The sequence below is a fragment of the Ruditapes philippinarum genome, unplaced genomic scaffold, assembly GCF_026571515.1.
Source record: "Ruditapes philippinarum isolate M1 unplaced genomic scaffold, ASM2657151v2 ctg336_1_1_1_1, whole genome shotgun sequence".
Classification (NCBI taxonomy): domain Eukaryota; kingdom Metazoa; phylum Mollusca; class Bivalvia; order Venerida; family Veneridae; genus Ruditapes; species Ruditapes philippinarum.
The window spans coordinates 364671-385722 of record NW_026859998.1 but is presented as its reverse complement, the minus strand read 5'-3'; the positions used below and the strand labels follow the sequence as shown (position 1 = coordinate 385722).

The 21052-nt window shown below is 31.9% G+C and overlaps 1 protein-coding gene across 7 annotated transcripts in view; it reads left to right on the top strand.

The window, feature by feature from the left end:
* Nucleotides 1–10620: 10620 nt before the first annotated feature.
* LOC132758578 (phosphatase and actin regulator 4B-like) overlaps nt 10621–21052 on the top strand; it is a 79714-nt gene continuing 69282 nt past the window's right edge. For 2 of the 7 annotated variants that reach the window (XM_060750264.1, XM_060750260.1), the window contains exons 1-2: nt 10622–10753; nt 17560–17615. In XM_060750264.1, the coding sequence (XP_060606247.1) occupies nt 17588–17615 (28 nt within the window). In that variant the 5' untranslated portion in view covers nt 10622–10753; nt 17560–17587. Of the gene's footprint in view, nt 10760–17559; nt 17616–21052 lie in introns of all 7 variants that reach the window. The other 5 variants (XM_060750266.1, XM_060750261.1, XM_060750262.1 and 2 more) reach the window with 3 other exon arrangements.

Below are 21052 nucleotides of genomic sequence, written 5' to 3'. Positions count from 1 at the left end.
CTTATATTATCAACATCACATTGCAGAGTTCTCTGAATCACTTCAATTTTTTTATTTGATACATGCATAGTTGTATCGTCAGCATACATGTCTATGTTAGAGTGTGTTGTACTAAAAGGCATATCATTAACGTAGAAAATGAAAAGTAAAGGGCCTAATATAGACCCTTGAGGGACCCCTGATTTCACTGTTCCACTATTTGAATGACTATTTCCATATTTGATAAACTGTGTTCTATTTTCAAGATATGACTTGAAGAGTTTAATTGAGGTGTTTGAAAATTTGTACAATTTTAACTTATGTAACAATATGTTGTGATCTACCAAATCAAATGCCTTCTTAAGGTCTAAAAATACTGTGCCTATCAAACAGCCCTCATCTAAATCGTTAAGGAAGGATTCTATGAGTCGTATTAGAGCTGTTTGACAAGAATGGTTTTTTCTGAAACCCGACTGACTTTCATGAATAATATTAGTTTCGTATATATAACTGTGTAATTGTGATGCAATATGCTTTTCAAAAATTTTTGATATGGTTGGCAAAATTGAAATAGGTCTATAATTATTTGGACCTTCTTTTGGTCCATTTTTGTAAATTGGAAGTACATATGCTTCTTTAAGTTTATCAGGAAAAATGCCATTTCTAATGGAATTATTTATTATAGAAGCTATAGCTATGCTTAAATAGTCACCACAGGCTTTAAGAATACGCGGCCCAATTCCATCATTTCCTGTTGACTTGTTTACATTTAGTTTATCAATAAGTAGTTTTACTTGGAATGGGCTGATTTCATCAATTATAAAAGTATGCCCTTGAAGTTTTTTGTTCAGTTGTTCTTCAAGTGATTTGAAATTTTCTGTTTTGAATTTGGATTTGTTTAGGAAATCAGAAATATTGATAAAATGATCATTGACTGCATTTAAAATATTATTTTCCCCAGTTATTATATTACCATCTATTGTTATGGAATTAGGCAATCTGATATTCCCGTTAGTACCATTATCGTTAGTAATATCTTTAATATTTTTCCAAAGCGTACTCGGGTCTTTCTTATCCTTGACGGCATTATTGAAGTAATTTCTTTTGTGTTGTTTAATTAAATTATTTGTTTTATTCCGCCAAAGTTTATATGAATCGCACTGATTAGATTTTTTATAATTATCTCTTTTCAAGCGTGCATTTTTAATTTCTTCATCGTACCGATGTGGCTGTGTGTCCCTTTTTATACGTTTAATTTTAAATGGTGCATGCTTCACTAGAATATTATTTATCATGTTATAAAACAATTCTATAGCTTCATTTGGATCATTAAATGTCTCTATACAATCAAAATTAGAATCAATTAGATCACGTTGAAACGATTCTGTATCAAATTTAGCAAAACTTTCTATATTTTATAGTGTTGTGATTACATGCAATGTGTGCTAGTATTTCCTCTAGTGAAACATATTAAATAATGGTCACTGACACAAATTTGTGATACGAAGTTTTCATTAATTTTATCAAGATTATTTGTGTAAATGTGATCAATTATTGATGAACTGTTTTTTGTCACTCTTGTAGGTTTATTAATGATTTGCCTAAGGTCGTATTTCAATAAAAGAGATGCCCATTTATTGTTTAAAAACCCTTCTTCTGAACTATATTGTATATTAAAATCACCTAGAATGTGCATTTCTAAATTCATCTGATCAGCCATTTCAAGATGTTTTTCATACAGGTCAGCCCAAACCTGCTTTGAATCAGGGGGTCTATATACAAAGTTTAAGAGAAATGGTTTACATTTCACAAAATTAATTTCTATCCATATCGATTCAATTTCGGCTGTTTCTAAATCATATCTTCGTTTAAAAGGGACGCTGTCTTTTACATAAACAAGTATACCCCCTCCCTTTTTACCAACTCTGTCTTTTCTCTCAAAAACGTAGCTTGATATTTCAATGTCTTTATCAGATACATTCATAGTTAAAAACGTTTCACATAATCCAAATACATGCGCTTTAAATTCGTTTAGAATTATTCGAATTTCATCGAATTTTGGGAGTAAATGCTGTACATTTAAATTCATGACATGAAAACCCTTTTGTTTAAATTTGACTCTTTCGTTATCAATATACGAATTATCGCAATGGTCATTTTTACTTAACATTATATTAGAAATCCCATCAGAGGTTCTCGAGTTGTTATTAATGCTAGATAGTTTGTTGAAATGATTACAGCTGCTTAACGTACTATAAATAGTAGATCCTAAATTATTTAATCTTTTACATGTATATGCAAAAATATATCTTAGTTCAGAGGATGATTGTTCCGAATTACAATTGTTTACAAAGTTGTTATAATCATAAGTACTTTTTGAATTTACCGAAACGGAATCGGAATTGCTCTGTTCGATAACAAATTTGTTACATATATTACTATAATAAATATCATTATCAGTAGTATTTGGTGTTTTAACTGATAGGCAATCGCAAGTACATTGCTCTAAATTGCATTTGCTACAAAGATTTATAAATATGCTATCTGTATCAAATTGATTAATAAACACGTGCCTGTCTGCTTTTTCCTACCATTCACGGTATCTACAGTCAACAGTTTTATGATTGTTCCTACCACATATTTTACACAGAGATCCAAAGATTTTATGTTCTGTTCGGAATTGCCAATATCCATTTTTCTGTTGTTCTTGACGTTTTGTGTTCTGTGTATCTGTATGATATCTACCAGTCATTGCTGGTTTCGTCTTTACAATAGTCAGCGATTTGTTAATACACCTTACCAACGCACTAGACCCTCTTGTATTATGATGAATTCCATCACGATGATACATATGTTTCACTACATTTCCATCTCCATACACAAATGAACTATATGAATCTATCAGTGTTGCACCTGTTTCATAACAAATTTTTCTAATGGCAATGTTCATCGGAGTTACATCGACGTCTATTCTCGGGCATATTGTACATAAATATACGTTAATGCCATGATGATATAAGTAGTTGATGGTCTTTGTTAACTCTATGCTACTTACAGTTGTTGGTGTGCTTGAAGCAACGTCATTTCCGCCTACATAAATGATTACATTTTTGCAACCAGATATATTCCAGTTACACAACTTATGTGATATATCTCTCACAACAGCTCCTCTTATGCAGTATGTCTCTGTAAAAGTGTGAAGCCCGCGTTGATTTATTCCCTTATAATTGAATCGCCTATTATAAAGCGTTTCCGGGATTGATCTTGAAACTGGTTTTTCTGGTGCTGTACTGTCTGATATATCTATAAAAGATCCACGTTGTCGTTTTATCATCTCTGTATTATTCGTGACACTTTTAGTATTACTGTCCGCAATATTAGTTTGAGTATATCGAATAGTTTTTGGTATTGTTCCGTCCATCGTTTGTTTTTCATCATGTTTCGGTGATTTTTCGCTAATGTTGATATTTTGATTTATATCATCCTTAGAGACATTCGTTTCTTGCGAATCCAAAAAACTGCACACCTTCATCTTAAAGAATATCTGTTATAGATTGTAATTTTTTGTGGATAGAATAATCTACCGATTTCACTTGTGTTTCGATGGATTTTGCCGCTTCATTGATCACATCAACTTGCTTAATTAACGAATTGGATTCAAGAGATATCTTTTTCTTCACACTCATGATTTCATCTTTAATGTGCACGAACTGTTCCTTTGAAAAATCAATGTTTTGTGATACTTCCTGACGTAATTCATTTACACTACTTTGTAATGCAAGTACAATTTCTTTCAAAATCACTAACTCAGAATATTCATGTCTTTCACTTACATTTTCATTGTCCTCAGTGATTTCATCTTCATTAGTACTAGTATTATCTTGTGTATCAAGTTCATTGTCACTAACGTTCCCTTCCGAAATTATATTTAAATTTGTAGCCGTTTCGGGCGCTTCGTCATTCTGCCAATTGTCTTCAGAATTTAAATTGTTTAATATCCATTGTTTGATGTTTTCATTTACTTCTGAGAGGGATAAATCGTTTGATAAAAGACTGGCTTCAATATAATCCAACATTTTCGGTAGATCAGTTTCAAGAAAGTGCCTTGTTTGTTTTCCGTTAACAAGGCATGTGCACTTTGAATGATACATATTAAATGTATAAAGATGCGTCTTACCGTTTGATACTTTATATCTTGTTTCTACCAATCTATCTTTCTTGTCATATACGGGAATTATCTTCCGGTTATTTTGTGGAGAACTCACCGCATAAAAATGTTCTGCAGCCGCCTTTAAAAATTCATGAGTTCCAGTATTGAGCGTTATTTTTACTCCTCCACCCGTCTGTTCAATGTTCATCTGAACACGCTCTGTCGCTTGCAATTTCTTTCTCATGGCTGTTTTCTCATTCAAGATGTAGGGTTTTAAATCCGCTGTTTGATCACGCACATTACTATGATTTCTATTAATGCTCGTTTCAATCGCTAAATGTTCATCATCCATTATTGTAAAATTTTGTCACATAACATTCATCAAAATTAATGAAAAATACATGAAAACGATCGTCTTTTAATTTCTCACATTTCTATTGTTTTTTCTTTTGAATTTAACGTTTTTCATACTTTGAATAAATTATTTTTCTTTTTTTACGTCGCAGATTTAAAGTTGTTTACGTCCAACCGGACGTGACGTCATATCGGAATAGCTTATCATTATGCGTTATGTTAAAGATATGCTTAATTATAGTTTAAAGTATATTTTCTTATTCTTCTTTGGAAGGTTTAGATCCATATAAATTAATTTTTAAATGTTTATGTTTGCCATATTTATTTTTGTACTTTGGTGATATCTGTACAGTACATGACATTCTGGAACATTACTGCTTAATGTTCAATCAATTCTGATTATGACTAGCAGGCAACATATTAGAGATGTTGTTTTGTTTTAGTTTTTTTGTGTGTTTTTATCCTTTTTTTAAATATGTTGCCAATGAACGCTATTTTTATCATTTAAAGAAAGAAAGGATTTGCCCATTTAATCTACATTGCATCAACTATGCCCATCAAATCTTCATTGCATCAACTATGCCCATCAAATCTTCATTGCATCAACTATGCCCTGCATCAACTATGCCCTGCATCAACTATGCCCATCAAATCTTCATTGCAACAACTATATGCTGTTAAAATGCTATGTTGAAAAACGTTTCTTGTGTATTTAAACACTCTTTATTTTGGCTTTGTGATAAATAGAATATTATATATTCGTGTAAGTTCAATACTGAATTTATTTAACTCGTTGAATAAAATAATGTTATGCTCGCCAGAGGCTCGATTCGCACAATAAATTCAGTATTGAACTTACACTCGTTCAATATATTGAGGATATTGAATGAGTGTAAGTTCAATACTGAATTTATTGAACGAGTTGAATGAAATTATATTATCACATAAACCGTGGCGCAGGAGTGTAATAAATATACATTATTCATTATACATAAAATTATATTTATTTATACATTCATTTTTCTACCTATGCATGTCCTGTTGTTGTTGTTGTTTTTCTATTTCAGAAGGCCACATTGGAAATAAGATATATATGATTGCTATATTGTATGTTCTTAATGTGTAACCTTTAAATAAAGATATTACTATTATTATTATTATTATTATTTTTTTATTATTAATAATAATAAAGCCATGTAATAAAAACGAGTGTAATAACACTTTGACGTGACGTCATTTGCGCTATATAGAAACATAGCGTTAAAGCGCGCTAATAATAACGTTACACTATAGGCGCGTCATTGAAAAATTACTCATTTTAACATTTGACTGTTCTTATTTTATATATGTAATGAAAAGAATATTATATTCGTGTAGATTCAATACTAAATTTTTTGAACTCGTTGAATAAAACAATATTATGCTCGCCAGAGGCTCGCATAATATGATCTTATTCAACTCGTTCAATAAATTTAGTATTAAACTACACTCATTTAATATTCTCTATTTATGCGAGCCTCTGGCGAGCATTATATAATTTTATTCAACGAGTTCAATAAACTCAGTAATGAACTTACACGAATTTAATATTCTATTTATCACATACTATAAATAATTAAAGACCGTTTTAAGTGAAAAAGATTCATTTTTCATATGACGCTAACATTTAGCGCGTCTTTACACTATGTTTGTATAACACAAATGACATCACGTCAAAATATATGCACGGCTGTGCAACACCATTTTTACGGAGTCGCAAAAGCGACACGGGTATGTGATAAACTCTATTTCATTGACGCGACTATATATAATCAAAGGGCTGCAAGCTCTGTGGTATTTTCTGATCTTTGCAATCTAAATCGCACTGTATGTCTGTATGTATTTTCCTGTATAAGCTTATTTTTATATACTATAATTCATCTTACAGGGCACCGTGATGCAGCGACTGCGTTTAGATTTTTTACTATAACAGTTTGAGTTTGATACATACGGAATTTTGCATGACTTGAGTTGCATCAAGAAAATCATATATGTTCATTTTTTATGACAGCCACACTTTATCCTTGTATATCGTGGTTACTTTCTTAAAAAAGGCACTTAAAAAGAATAGTTGCATCGACTGGGATTTGAACCCAGACCTCTCACACCCTAAACGAGCGCGACAGTGTTACAGACGGCTTTAATAAGCAATCGTATATTGGACCACAAGGGTGTGGGATGGATATAATTTTAATGACTTGTTATTTGGTATAATGATAGCTTTTTCTTCACGATTTGTTCTGTTGACATTTTTATAAAATTAATTAAAGCACGGAACTTGAGGCTTGCTCAAGGGAGGTCATACCACGTGCGTGTATCCCGAAAATTCTGATACCGCGAACACTTTATCAACCGGTATTTTGAACAAAAACGAGTCATGTTAAACAATCAGAATAAATTTGAATTTAATTTCTTTTGCAAAGAAGAAGCCCTTACTTCTAATTTTTGTATTCCAAATGCCTTGACACAACTCTTCCCTTTCTCGTCAGTATTTCGCGTTGAATGCGATTTTGATTCTGGATACTGCACACTCGGCATTGAAATGTTACAGAAATTGAGAAATTAGTACTATGTAATAGACAAAAACAATTAAAAGGATATAATCCCGATGTAGTTTACCATGTAATGATATCCAAGTATAATTTTTGATCCAAATTATAGTGACAATAGGCATATAATGTATAACATCTGCAATGCATGCTTAGCGGCAAGGCGACAACACGCGAACGCCGACAAATTAAGAAAATTAACATTTCTTCGTTCCCAATCGTGTTGTCGCTTTTGTTTTGAATGCAGAGGGCGACAGCACGAGATAACGCCAAATATTTAAGAAATAACATCGGCCTGAGAGGTGTATATCGGCTATTTAACACCGGTTTGGAGTTTTGATGCGTAGGAATTGACCACGAAGGCCGTACGTAGGCCTGAGTGGTTAATTTTGTCGCATCAAAACGACAAAACCGGTGTTAAATAGCCGATATACACCTCTCCGGCCGATGTTTTTTCGATTCTAACACGATATAAAGTTTCCTTTTAAAAGGAAAGGCTTGCTCAGTTGTGCCTTCATCCCAACCCTTTAAAAATTTTTTTTTTTTTTTGTTTCAATTTATTATCACAATTTTTTTTTGAATTACGGTATTTGTATATCATAAAGGGTTTATTTTGTTGTTGTTTTTTGTCAAAACGAATATTTTTTGTCAAAACGATTTGAAATCTATTCTCTATTGTATGAAACTAATAAAGAAAATAATCAATCGTAAAAATACTAACGTGGAGATCTATCTATCATACTGAAGGGAAACAATTAAGTGTGCACATGTTATTTCCACTTTTTTCGCAGAGAAATCATTCGTTTTGGCAGTTGCTAATTTCATTTATATAGCAGCTTTATAGACAAGTAAATGCAATAAAATACTTTGTTACGTGGTACCAATTTATAAGCATGTATCAACTCACGATCACAGATACGATGCGCTATCTGTAGATCAGCACGTGGTAAGGTTAATGATAATTATGCATGGACTATTTTTAGATTACCTCACCAAGACGTTGAATTGCGTTCAGTAGATCTAAATATAACTCGATCATGCACTAATATTCTGTGTGATTTGGTAAGCAGGACCACCCCTTGGAGACGGAATTCTAACTACAGTTAACCATTCTCTATTGTATAAAAGCTAATACAGACAAAAAAAAAAACAATTATAAAAAGAAACTAACTTTTTGCGTCTTTGAAAAAGAATTGAAACGGAACAATTTCGTTTATAATTTATAACGGTTTTAAGTAAAAATAGAAATCTATTGATATAACAAACTGGGATTACGTGAGTGTTAGGGCACCAACACGTCGAATATTGGACGACAATGCGATAATTTTATCTTCGTGTTGTCGCATTTAAATCTGGTATCGGCGCTTTCTTATTTTCGTTTTGTCGTGATGTCGCGTTTGAAAGGCGCTGACACAAAAATATTTTGAATCCAGTGGAACAGATTTCTTTGGATTTTCAGCAAAACTAAATATGTAAATGTATTTTAATGCATTTTCATGTATGAGGTCAAAGTCAAATATCGTAATTGACGTAAATGAACATAGAATCAAGATTTGATAAAAATAGATGCCTTCTATTTTCTTTGCTTGCTAACATTAATGGTCGAACAACGCGGTAAAAATAAAATGTTTTAGATTGCTATGCGTCAAAGCTATGCGGGGGCATTCTCTGTTTTTCAAACGACACAAACTCAGAGTATTTAAAATGGAAAATCTTATATAAGAATCAAATGATAAGTCTGTTTGAAAAAGACCCTGGATCTAATTGAACCTGTTTATTTTCGGCATTGGTTTATCGGAAGAAATAAAGAAACAGTTATGTCCTGCCCTTTTGCTGTGTCACTTTGATTATTCTTCATCTTCTTGGTACGATGGACTGAGTAAGTCACTGAAGCACAAACTTCAAGTAGCTCAAAATAAGGTTGTGCGCTTTATAAAAGACTTCACTCCTAGGACTTCAGTGACAAATAAGGTTCTGTCCGATCTTAAATTATTAAATGTCAATGATAGAGTTAGACAGTTAAGACTCAACCACATTCATAAAGTTTATTACAACAAAAGCCCTTCTTATTTAAAGGAATTGTTTAAGGTTTGTAGAATATCCAATTTAAGATCTAGTAATTTTAATTTTGTTTTGCCTCAAAATAATTCTTGTTTTAAAAATACATTTTTCTACAATGCCATAAAAGACTGGAATTCTTTACCAGACAACATTAGATCAATTGACAATATCCGAACATTTAAAACGAAAGTAAAACTTTTTTAAGTAATGAAAATGATAAACAAGTGAATAATATGTTTATTTATTATTAAATTGATGTGTAACTTATAATAAGGTTTTGTAACATGTTTAATTATGTGTACTTGATATGTTTTAGTTTAAACGAAATTTATTTCATTTTGTTTGTGTACAATGTACTTGTCTTATTATATATTGAAAAATGTGTCTTGATTGTTGAAAACTGTCATTTATTTTAACTTCTTTATAACTCATTTATTATTATGTAAGTTAGTGTAATAATTTTACAGAAAATGGACCCCATTGGAAATAAGCTTTTAGCTTAATGGGCTATCCTAGGGTTACATAGAACTTACGCATTCATTAATCTTATAATTAATTTTTTTTGCATTTATATGTGTGTGTTTTTATATATATGCAAGTTGATATCTGTGATAAAATTGTATGTGTATATGTGTATATGTCTATTCCCTGAATAAATCGATACGATTGGTAAATGCCAATAATATTAAGAAAAGTTATAAGTCAAGTAAATAAAAGAAGACGTATACAAAATGTTATATATATTTAAATAAACAGTAGGAAATGTATAGAGTTTGTTAAAAGTGAAAATTAACAATCCGACATACATGTAGACCTATGTGTTATGGTGGAATGTGCTCAAAACGAAAACTGTTCTTAGAGAGAACGGAAATTCGTAGTAGTCTGTCTGGGTATATATGCTGCCCCTAACGGGGTGAGATAACCTTCCATGGCGAATATATCATGCGTGATTTTGTACATAAATCAAAGCCTACTTCCTGTTTCCGCAAAAAAAGATATAGAATAAGTTAGAATATATAGAGGCTCCCAATAAAGATACACTGATGGGAAAGAAGTCGATATGGTATACATTTGTACACTGACTTCTTTACTGAATTTGAACAATCTTATAAATTTGAGTGATATATTTTAGTGTCAAATATGTTAACTCATAGAGCTAAATATAGCTGCATTTATATATGTGGTTAACTCATTAGGGACATGGGAATTTATAGCTAAAGAGACTTCAGCGAACAGGTTTTATAGTACTGCTAGACCTGTTTACTGTCGCACAACGTCAAAATAAATGCGGCATATAAAGTTATGGAAGCCAGAACTAGGGAATTTAATGATCTGCCATTAAAACAATAATAATGAAAGTGTGATGATTCACGTCATGCAAAATCTCACATGCTCCTTTTTTACGTGCAAAATAGCCTACAATTCTTTTTGAGCGTGAACGATTTGGCAGGACGACAGCGATAGTAAATAATTTTCATTCATGAATAGATTAAACCGGAAGTCAGATAGCGAGAAATGGACACCAAAACAGAAACAGTTGAGGAAAATTCAGTTAATTCAAAGAAAAACGTTAACTTGGATGCCGCTTCGCTTAAAAAGGATTCGTCAAAGCTTGAAAATAGTGAGGGTAAATTTTATTGGGGTTATTTTTAGTGAAAATAATATTACATTTTACAAAATACGGGCAGTCGTAAGTCAGGGGGAATAATTTTTTTGATGAAAATAACGGTAGCAAGACACCTCACCCCCCAGACACTTCACCCCTCAAATTTTGAAGACACTTCACCCCTTAAGACACTTCATCCCCCAAAATCAGTAAGACGCTTCACCCCTCGTTAAAATATAGTGTAAAGACGCGCTAAATGTTAGCGTTATACTATAGGCGCGTCAGTGTAAAATGACTCTCATTTCACTTTAACAGCCATTCTCCTATAATTGAAGCACTTTTTGATAATTCCTGTCTCCACTTTTAAAATCGTAGTAAAATGTACAGACGAGCTTAATCCTTTGTGACAAACATTTAAATAAGTACACCAGGATGTTCTCAGCAGCTTAACTTAAATTTTGTAGCGTGGATGCTCCTCACTATGTTTCCATAATGACTATTTTCCGTAACAAAACGATCATCCGAATTTCGGTACTGTATACGTTTCAATTGATGGTGTGACTTTTTTGCCTATCACCGCTCCCAATGATACGTCACTTAGAGGTATGCATGCAACATCTTAATTGACTTTTATGATACAATTAGGCAACTGGAGGTAATTGGCAATCACTGTACTTTATTTTTATTAGTCTAGACAATGGGTTAAAACAATAAACATACTCAATCACTATTGAATGTATTTAACATTATCTACATAAATAATTGTTAAACACAAAATAAGAAAAATGAGGGGTGAAGTGTCTTAATCAAATTTCTTAAAATAAGGGGTGAACTGTCTGAGGGGTGAAGTGTCTGCAAAAAAGGGCCTAGGGTGAAGTGTCTGGGGGGTGAAGTGTCTGTAAGCCAAAATAACGTATGATCGCGAGACATTAAAATAAAATACCTTTTCATTCCTTTGCAAAACGCTGTTCACGACACATTTCAGTCCAGTTTACACATGTTTAAGATAACTTTTACAGTTAACATTATTCTCATTTCAAGCTGTCAACATTAATTTTTTGTTGAATTGCTTTTTTAATTTTATCATAATTTTTAAGCTCTAATTGGTGAAATTTTGCATTATGTCTATACAATAAAAAATGTGCAGCCTGACCGGGACTTGAACCTGGGACCCTCGGAATACCGGCTATCCGGCCACATTCACATATACTCCCCTAAATATTGAAACAGTTCTGAACCGTGACATACTCCCCTGCTTTGTTGAAATTTGTCCCTGCAGAGCAACGTAAATTAAACTCTGAGCTATATCCAGTCATGAGCCCCTGTTGGGCGCCAAATGTCACAGGGTGAGAAAAATGTGCCGTCTGACCGGGACATTTGGAATACGTTCCACGGCTCTACCGACTGAGCTATCCGGCCGCTTACACATCTCCCCTAAATAGTTAACAGCTCTGAAACATGAAACAAGAAAAATCCTTACTCTTGAAATTTAGCATCAAACTTTGTCATTGTGCTCATTTGTGACATAAAACTTTACCACAATATGCAACTTTGCCACTTTGTGATTTTCTAGCAATCTTATGAATTGTATACAAATAAGGTAAAGTTTTTAATGTGTTTTGGGTTTTTGAACAAAGTTATCTTGAAGTAATACTACTAGTAACAGGGCTTGAGCTGGGTCAAAATTTTAGGGAGAAGTGACTTCTCCCTCCAGCTGATTTAGGGAGAAGTGAGGAGACTTTAGGGAGAAGTTGGGAGACATGTTAGGCATCATCTGGAGACATGTTTCGTGTCATTTTTTGTTTGTTTTTGGAATTAAATGTAGGAAACTTTATAAACCATAAAAGAATTAAGAAACACCTCTCAAATAAAACAATTCCATAATAAATCTACTTTTCATAATTGTTTACCAATAACAAACACAATATTTACTGTTTACATATATACATATGTAGTGATGTAATTTTCGTTGAAATGAAGTTTTGAGCGATTCCCTAGGATGTTAGAGACAATCACATTTAATTTTGTATATTTATGTCAGCGTGTTAACCACGGAGCTCAAAGATTAATAAAATGATAGATACAAATCATCACATAATTTCTACAGTTTTGTGCTGGGTAGGTTTTTAACAATCAAGATTTCGCTTATATTCACAGATTTAAGACGTTGGGCATTGTCTAACATTTACTTGCCAAAACACCGCAACAATTATGTATATGCCGGAGTCTTTAATCATGTAATCAGCTAAAAATGATTGTGTCAATCGCCATTTGTGTTATTGTCAATTAATAGCTGCAAAATTTTAGTATTTCGCCGATTGGTCAATGCGAACTGCCCTAGATACAACGCGTGTTCTGATTCGCCAATCGCATGAATAAATAATGAGAAAGATATACATAGTGAACTGTTGCCTTACAGGCGTGTATTAGCAGTATATTAGACTTTGTTGAGGTTGACACGTGTTCTAAATAAGCGAATTAATGGTAATTGGTTGTAATTGAGATGTAAACAAAATAAAAACAGACCTAGCGCCGTAAAAAGATATGACAGAATATAAAACATCGGGCGACTTCGAAATCACTTTGAAGTTTGTTTTTGGTGAAGTCACTCTTCCAAAGGCAACTTCTTTGCCCTAGTCAACCCCTAGCTCAAGCCCTGAGTAATCACTTGTTTAGTTATTATCTCGGTATAAAATGAATATTGTCTGAAATCCTCAGCATTGACATTGTGGAAAATCGTTTTTAATATTAATTGGTTTTTTGAACAAATATATCTTGAAATTATAGAAATGACTTTAAAATCTCATTCTAAAATGTTTATTGTTTGAAATTCTTGTCTTTGACATTGGGAATATTTGCCAACAGCTAGTATGGTGTATTGTAAATCTCTGCAACTGCAAAGAAGGAAAAATTATTGCCGATTTATGGCAACTGTTAACACACACTGTAATTTGTACACAACCTATTTTGGTTTGAAGGCTAGATACCTTAAATTAGATTCTATTTTTAAACTGAAATAGTTTTACATTGGATTCATTGACTTTTAAGCATAATCTAATACCATAAAAAATTAGCGAGCATGTAAATTTCAACAAGTCATTGCAATTCTCTCCCTCACCCCTTGCAATTCTCTCCCTCACCCCTCTATATTCTAGTATATATCTAGGGTCACATAATTGGTTCATTAAGTGTACTGGACTGAGTCACTGACATATATTGACTGCAATTATGAATAAATAAACTTTGCATGTGTTTCTTGTAAAGATGTGGATCACTATCTTATTGATTTATCTGCCCCTGAAAGTCAGTTTCTTGTGCAAGACATAGTCATAGGTTTGTGGCAAAAAGGTCAAACATGGAGAATCAATATCTTTATTATGTGAAGTCCATAAGTTTGTCATTCTTAAATAGTCTTGAAAGTAATTTTGCACAAATTTCCCTCATTAAATGATTAGAAATCTAAGACAGACTCTTTGACATTGTATGAAATTTGCAGTCTGTGAAATTAGGGTTTAAAAATTGTTGTCATGCGGGCAACAAATTCAAGAAAATCTGGTTGTCCGAAGCAAAAACTGGTTGCCCGAATATTTTTATCAGAACATCTTCAAGCAATTATTGATCAAATCTGCAAACTTATCTTCAGTGAGAAACAGTCATAAATGTAAGCAAACTAATTGTATTTGATATCTTGCATTTTATCACTTTTCGTTGACATTTTGATAAATACTTTCTGCAAAGTTTTACTTGTCCATCAGGCAAGTAAACTTATAAAAATTGTTTGTCCGGACCAAAAAATGGTTGTCTCAGGCAATAGAACAACTGCTAATTTCGCAGACTGAATTTGGGATAAACTTTATTTCGAATATGTAAATATTGGTTGGAAAAAAAATCAAATTTTTTTTTTTTGTTATCTTTAACAATTATATATTATCTTTCCACATTAAAGATTACTTTGAAACTAAGGAAAAACATTTCATTTTGTTTAAAATATACAACACAATAGAGCAAGCATGTATAAAAGAATGTCTGATCAACTGACCCTTAACAATTTTGGTCAAGGAGTCACTGGCTTGTGAGATTCAGACTCTACAGTAAGCCTTGCACATATTTGTCAATTTGATATGTGTTAAAATGATCAAGATGTTTTGAATAGAAAATAGGAGTATCATTGTTTAATGATAGGGAGTTTGATGTTTTCATTCCTTTTAATGCACTAGTGTCTACATTGTTGCATTTTCTTGCAAAATTATCAAGCTTTTTCTCACTCAATAAAAATGTTTTGCCCCCTCCCTCCTTTCCTCTTTGTTGGTGAAATCATGGATGATAAGCTTCTCTTGCTGTCTTTTAACTTTCAAGTTAAACAAAAACTATCCTTTCAATGTGTATATAAATTCTCTTAATGTCTCATTGTCTAGATAGGAACAAAAGGAACATTTTGTCTTATCTCTTTGCAAGAATAGTAGATTCATAAATCAGCTCATAACAAAGAAATAAGTATGAAATAATTAGTTTATATATAGACAGTCATTCTCCAATCCTGAATTCCATTTGATTTACCATAGAGTTTTTGAAGACTTATAAATGTAATTCCTTAAAGTTTTTTTTTGTAATTTTATAATATAAACATGTGATTTAGACCTTAAATCTTTTAATAAAACATAATAAAGTCATAATAGAAACAAAGACAAGACCAGCTGTTTGCTTTCCTGATTTGATCAGGTTTATTGATGAAAAAAAAATGTGTTTTAACTTTTATGACCACCCATTAGCAAAAAGACAATTTTTTTTCTGATTTCAAAAGATTATTATTATTATTATGATATATGGGTTTGATGGTAACTTGCATTTTCCATCTATGAATAGTCTCAATCACACCGAGCCTGCAACATTTTCAATTTTGCCATGTTGGGCTTTCTTAGGGATCCTGTTATTCTCTATTTGACTGTATGAAGAATTGATAAATTCCAGCAGCCCAGCTTGTAAAAAAAGATAAACATGGAGCAGAAGTTAACTTTTAAAATTGTCATTAGCTAGTTTTAACTGGTCCTGACACAAAATGTTGCAGTGGTTTAATATTGTGTAGGATGCTCTCAGCTTTTCAGGAAATTTAGTACTCCTACGCACCACCATCTTTACTGTAATTGCACCATTATATTGCCAGTAGTAGTTTAGTATCATGAAATAATTAGGGACTAAAACTTGCACGTGTCTCACTGAGGACAGCCTACCTTTATAAGAAGCTTAGAATGTTTATATTAAGAACTAATTTTCTCCAGTATTTAAAGTTTACTAGTTTGACATTTATTTCCTTTCTATAATTAGAATATATCTAGAGTGACTACATCCTTTGTGTAGTGATTGCATATTTAATTATTATGTTAGACTAGTACTGCTTTAATTAGTTTTTAAGAAGCTTTCAGTCAGTGCTGCGTCCTACTTTTTTTTATCGAGCCAATTTCTCTCATTGCATAGGCTGCTTAACTGGCTAAAGTAGAGATTGTTTCAATTTGGGAGTGATTAATTTTTGTTTATATTTGTAGAGTTTTGTATTAATGAAATACTTTTTCAAATTCAATGCATAAGAGGTGGAATAAAAATTTTTTTTTTTATATATAGCTAAATGCCGTGTTAACATACTGTTGGAAGAATGTCAATGCAAAGATATGTTATTTCAAGGTTAGCTGTTTTCATTAAGTGTTATATAATAGGTTTATGATGGCACTTAAATGTAATAGTGTGATGTGCAAAAGACCTGTTAGAAGCTTTTGATATTTGTTCGGCAACAGATGATCTCTACACTGTAGTCCTTTACATTAATTTTTTTTTCATATGAATTTATACAACCTGCCATCAATTGGAAATTTTATTGTAAGGTTTCAAAGTCTCGCATATCTTTTTAGGGTTGCTGGTCTATTTCATTTCTTAACTTCTAGAATGATGCATTGAAGACCTATTCATTTATACTCTGTCTGAATTAATCAGTCTTAGCATAAAATGAATTTGATCAATGCCTTAGACAGGTAGTTTCTAATGTAAATACAGTTGCATTTGTTGTATATAAAATAACATGGGTAAGATAAGATTTGGTTTTTCTGTATTAAGTGATGTAAACATTTTGCATGTATATTGAGAAAAAAAAACTTAATATATTCCAAATAGGAGTTAATGATCATAACTTGAAAGTAATTATATACATTCAAGTATAGTTTTTCCTGATAGGTTATTGTCTTATTTGTTACATCTAGAGTTTAGTACCAATTATTTTTCATAATCTACTAGATTTCATAAACAATTAAAATAGTATACTGTACAGTGCTGTTTAGTGCAAAATTTTTATATGACATTCAGCCCAATTCAACTCTCCAAAAAAGTCTATATATTCCACTATTTCTGAAAAAAAGTTTAATATTATTTTCCCCCTGAGATCAGTTTTATCCAGACAGTGGGACAGACACAATATTTTCATGATAGTGTTAAATAAAAATTCCAGAATTTTTCCCAATATTCTCTTCCAGGATGCACAGTGGGCCCTGCCACCATTCCCCTAGAATTGAAAAAAAAATTATGTTTTATGTTGAAAAGGAACCATACACTTTTATAATGTAATGTTTCCTACTGATTTTGAATGAGAGTGAAAACAGGTTTTTTATATGTTAAGTTTTTTTTGCTGAATATATTAAAAGAGTGTGGCTATCTGTCTTTATCTGTCCACCTCATGTAGATAAAATGCATGACACCCCTCCTGTACCTTGCTGAATGTTCACAAGAGTTTTCTTCTTTATTTCTAATTCATTTTTGCTTTGCTTTATTTGCTGTTTTAGACGCTCTTACCAGTCAACTGCTGTAGTCATGTTCAAACTAGGAGGTCACAAATCAGGTTAGTGTATACCAGCAGTTACCTCCCTTGCACTGTTCTCCAAAGAATGCATCTCTGTTGAAGGGAAAGTACAATGGGGGATTCTTGTTTGTTTTGTTGAATGTTTGATTTATTTTAATCAACGTTTCTTTGGAATGGTATTTTCAATTTATGTAAAATGATATTGGTAATATTTTATTGAAATTATTGGCAGGAAATGATATCTGAAAGAAGTTATTATTTGTAATCATTTGAAGGGATATGAATACTTTCAAAATCTGTTTTGGTTTTTCATACAATAATGCAGTATTCAAAGCTGAAACTATTATATAAAGCAGAAATTTGTGAAAATAAATAAATTTAGATAACTTTGAATAAATATTATAGTTATATATTAATGAAGATACGATTCATTTGTGATAAACAAATTAAAAAGATAAGTAAGTCATTGTGGATTTCTAAATCACTGTGGGTTTATCTGAATATCTAATTTTGTTGGGTAATGCCACTGGTTTGAACTTAATTAACCCTTAACCTGCTGGAACCCAGTGAAGAGCTTGTGCCACCAATAAAAGAGCCAGGCCAGCCTGTATGTCCGTGCAGTTAGGTCAGGCTGTATACTGTTGGTTACGCTCAATATTTGGATTTTATATTGAAATCCCTTGAAATTCAAATGAACTGTTCCAGCTTCAAAGCAGGGCAAATCCATTACTTAAATTCAGCAGATTATGGATATTTTTAAAAGTATCTTTGGAGGACATGTTATTCTAATCAGAAAGATGTAGATTCAGCAATGAAACAATATTACTTTAAAACTTTTCCTTTATATTATTAAAAATAATGGGAAATTTTTGAGAACAATCTTTCTGAGAAGAATCCAGCAACATAGATTATATCCAGGACAACTCTTGTTGTGGATTATTATACTGACATACTGTACTGTATATTTCAGCATTACTAACACTTAATGTATCTTGTATATTCTAGACAAAAATCTCCTCAATAATCCATCAAACTTGCACTCTCTGCTTGCATACTATACAATCTTATCTATATTATATATTTATATAAGCTTTTTAATCAGCTAGTTCTCTAGTTAAGTATTAATAGAGTGACAGGTGAGGTAGACCACCAATATGAAATTTGGGTTCTGCATGCAAATGAAAAATACCTTTATTAAGTTTTTAGCTCACCTGAGCACAACATGCTTAAGGTGAGTCCATATGATGAACCTTTTTTCTGTTAACAATAGTGATGATGTTTTACAGGACTGTTCCTTAATGGTCCTCTTTAGAAATTACTCAAATTAGATACATAGAGATACATGTAATGACATGCCAATGCCAATATCTGATTTGTACATCCATGCAAACCGAGTAGGTTATATACTTAGTATTGACTGCTAAATTTCATTCAATAGCTCAATTGTTCCGAGAATAAGACTAATCCGGGCATCTGAGTTGCATCACACTTCATTAAGTTATAACTCCAATATGACTAAAGAGAATAGGTTGAAACTTCACACCTTTGTTTTCAGTGATTATCAGACATGATAGATACAGGTCTCATAACTCTGAGTTAACTTTAAACGGAGTTATACCCCTATATTACTGTCAAGCACTGAGAATTGTCAAGCAGACTGTTTTACGGACAGCTCTTGTTAAACATTGAAATCTGAGAAGTTAATATTGGACAGTTGAAAATTCAAAGCAGGATAGGTCAATAACATTACAATGTAATTTAGCAGAGTAAAAAGAAGAATACACAATGTATTAATAAAAAATATTTTAAGTGTGTTTGATCCCAAAATGTCATGTGGTTACTTCACCTTACCATTATCTGTCACACTTTTCCACCTTTTAAATCAGCATGACGGATTGTAGACTTGTGTATTATAAACCTGCTTACATCATATACAATATTATATATGTATAATATATATGCTTGACACTTGTTTTATGACACGCATTACTTATATACATTATGTACAAAGTTTCTGTAGTCTGTATATCATGTATTCCAGACACTTGTATGAAAAAAGCTTCACACTAGTTTCATATAATTTATATAGAGACAATACACATAAACATGTTTATATATATATAATAACATTAATATACTTATAATACTTATAGTATGTTTATGCAGTAATGTACTTGTATATTCTAGTGTTAGTACTTTTATAGGAAAGCTATTTTAGAACTCCACTAAATTAAATAAACATTTGTTCTTAGTAATAAATGTAAATTTGTTGTTTGTTAAAAAATATGATAATGCACCAACTAATTGTAACTTGTAACCTCCGCCCTGCGCCTAGGGAACATTGCACTAGCAGAGTCTCTTAAATCCCCATTAAAGGCACGACACTTGTGGAGACAATCAGATAGGAAAGTCTCCACTGAATGCCCTCTCACTACAGCATGTGCATATTCAGCATGGGGCTAAAGGGGGTAATTCCCCTTGTCCCCATGGCATTTTGCTAGACTGTGGAACCTCTCTCAACTTACTTTATAAAAAAAGTATCACAAACAACAAACTGCAGCTATTTTGGGGCAAAAATAAACCACTGCATTGAGTTGGTACTGAGTGGATAGTCAGAAGGGAAAATCTGTTTACTTTTCCGTCCATTTTCCCCTGCTTTGCCCTTGCAGTCCCTTGGGTGAGGGGACAGGGTTACAAATGGTGCATTATGGATATTAAAACATTTTATTTGTTATTTTTGTTGTTAACGTATTAAGGAAGTTTTTACCCTTTCATTTTTTTTGTGATTTTAATGTTGTTTTAGAGAATATATTTATCAAATCATTTTATGAAACTTTTTTCTTTGCACTGGGTATGCAGGTTGTTGGCTAATTTGCTCTCTTTTGTATTTACATCTAAAGCAACACTTATCTAAAGCATCTGGTTCAACATTGATAATTTTTGATAAAATTGCCAGTAACGGGTGTGGTCAGGAAATGCTCTAATAGATTGCTGTAAAAAAAGTTTATTTTCAACTGAAATGTATGATTCTGAAGCCAAGAAATAACCAAGAAATACCACACAATCTTGCACACAATGTATTATTCGTGTAAAAATTTACCTGAAAAAAGTGATAATTGTAACAAATACTTATCTTTAAACTTTCTACTAAGTACCCAATTGTTTTTTTTATCTGTATTACATGTATATGGGAAGTATATATACTGTAAAAACAAAGGAATTGAAAAGATAATAATTTTTATTTTAAACAGTGGAAAATATCATTATAAGAGGAAAACAGAATATTATATGAAAATGTTGAAATGAATGGGAATTATGGAGAATCTCAGTTAACCACTATACTTGGTCTATCTTAATGACCATCTTAATTAATATTCATGTGAACTGTAGAGATAGTTAATGTCCTTCAATATAAAGTGATTAATATTGAATATGTGTCTGCATGTAACAAGATAATCAATTTATAATTAGACAGT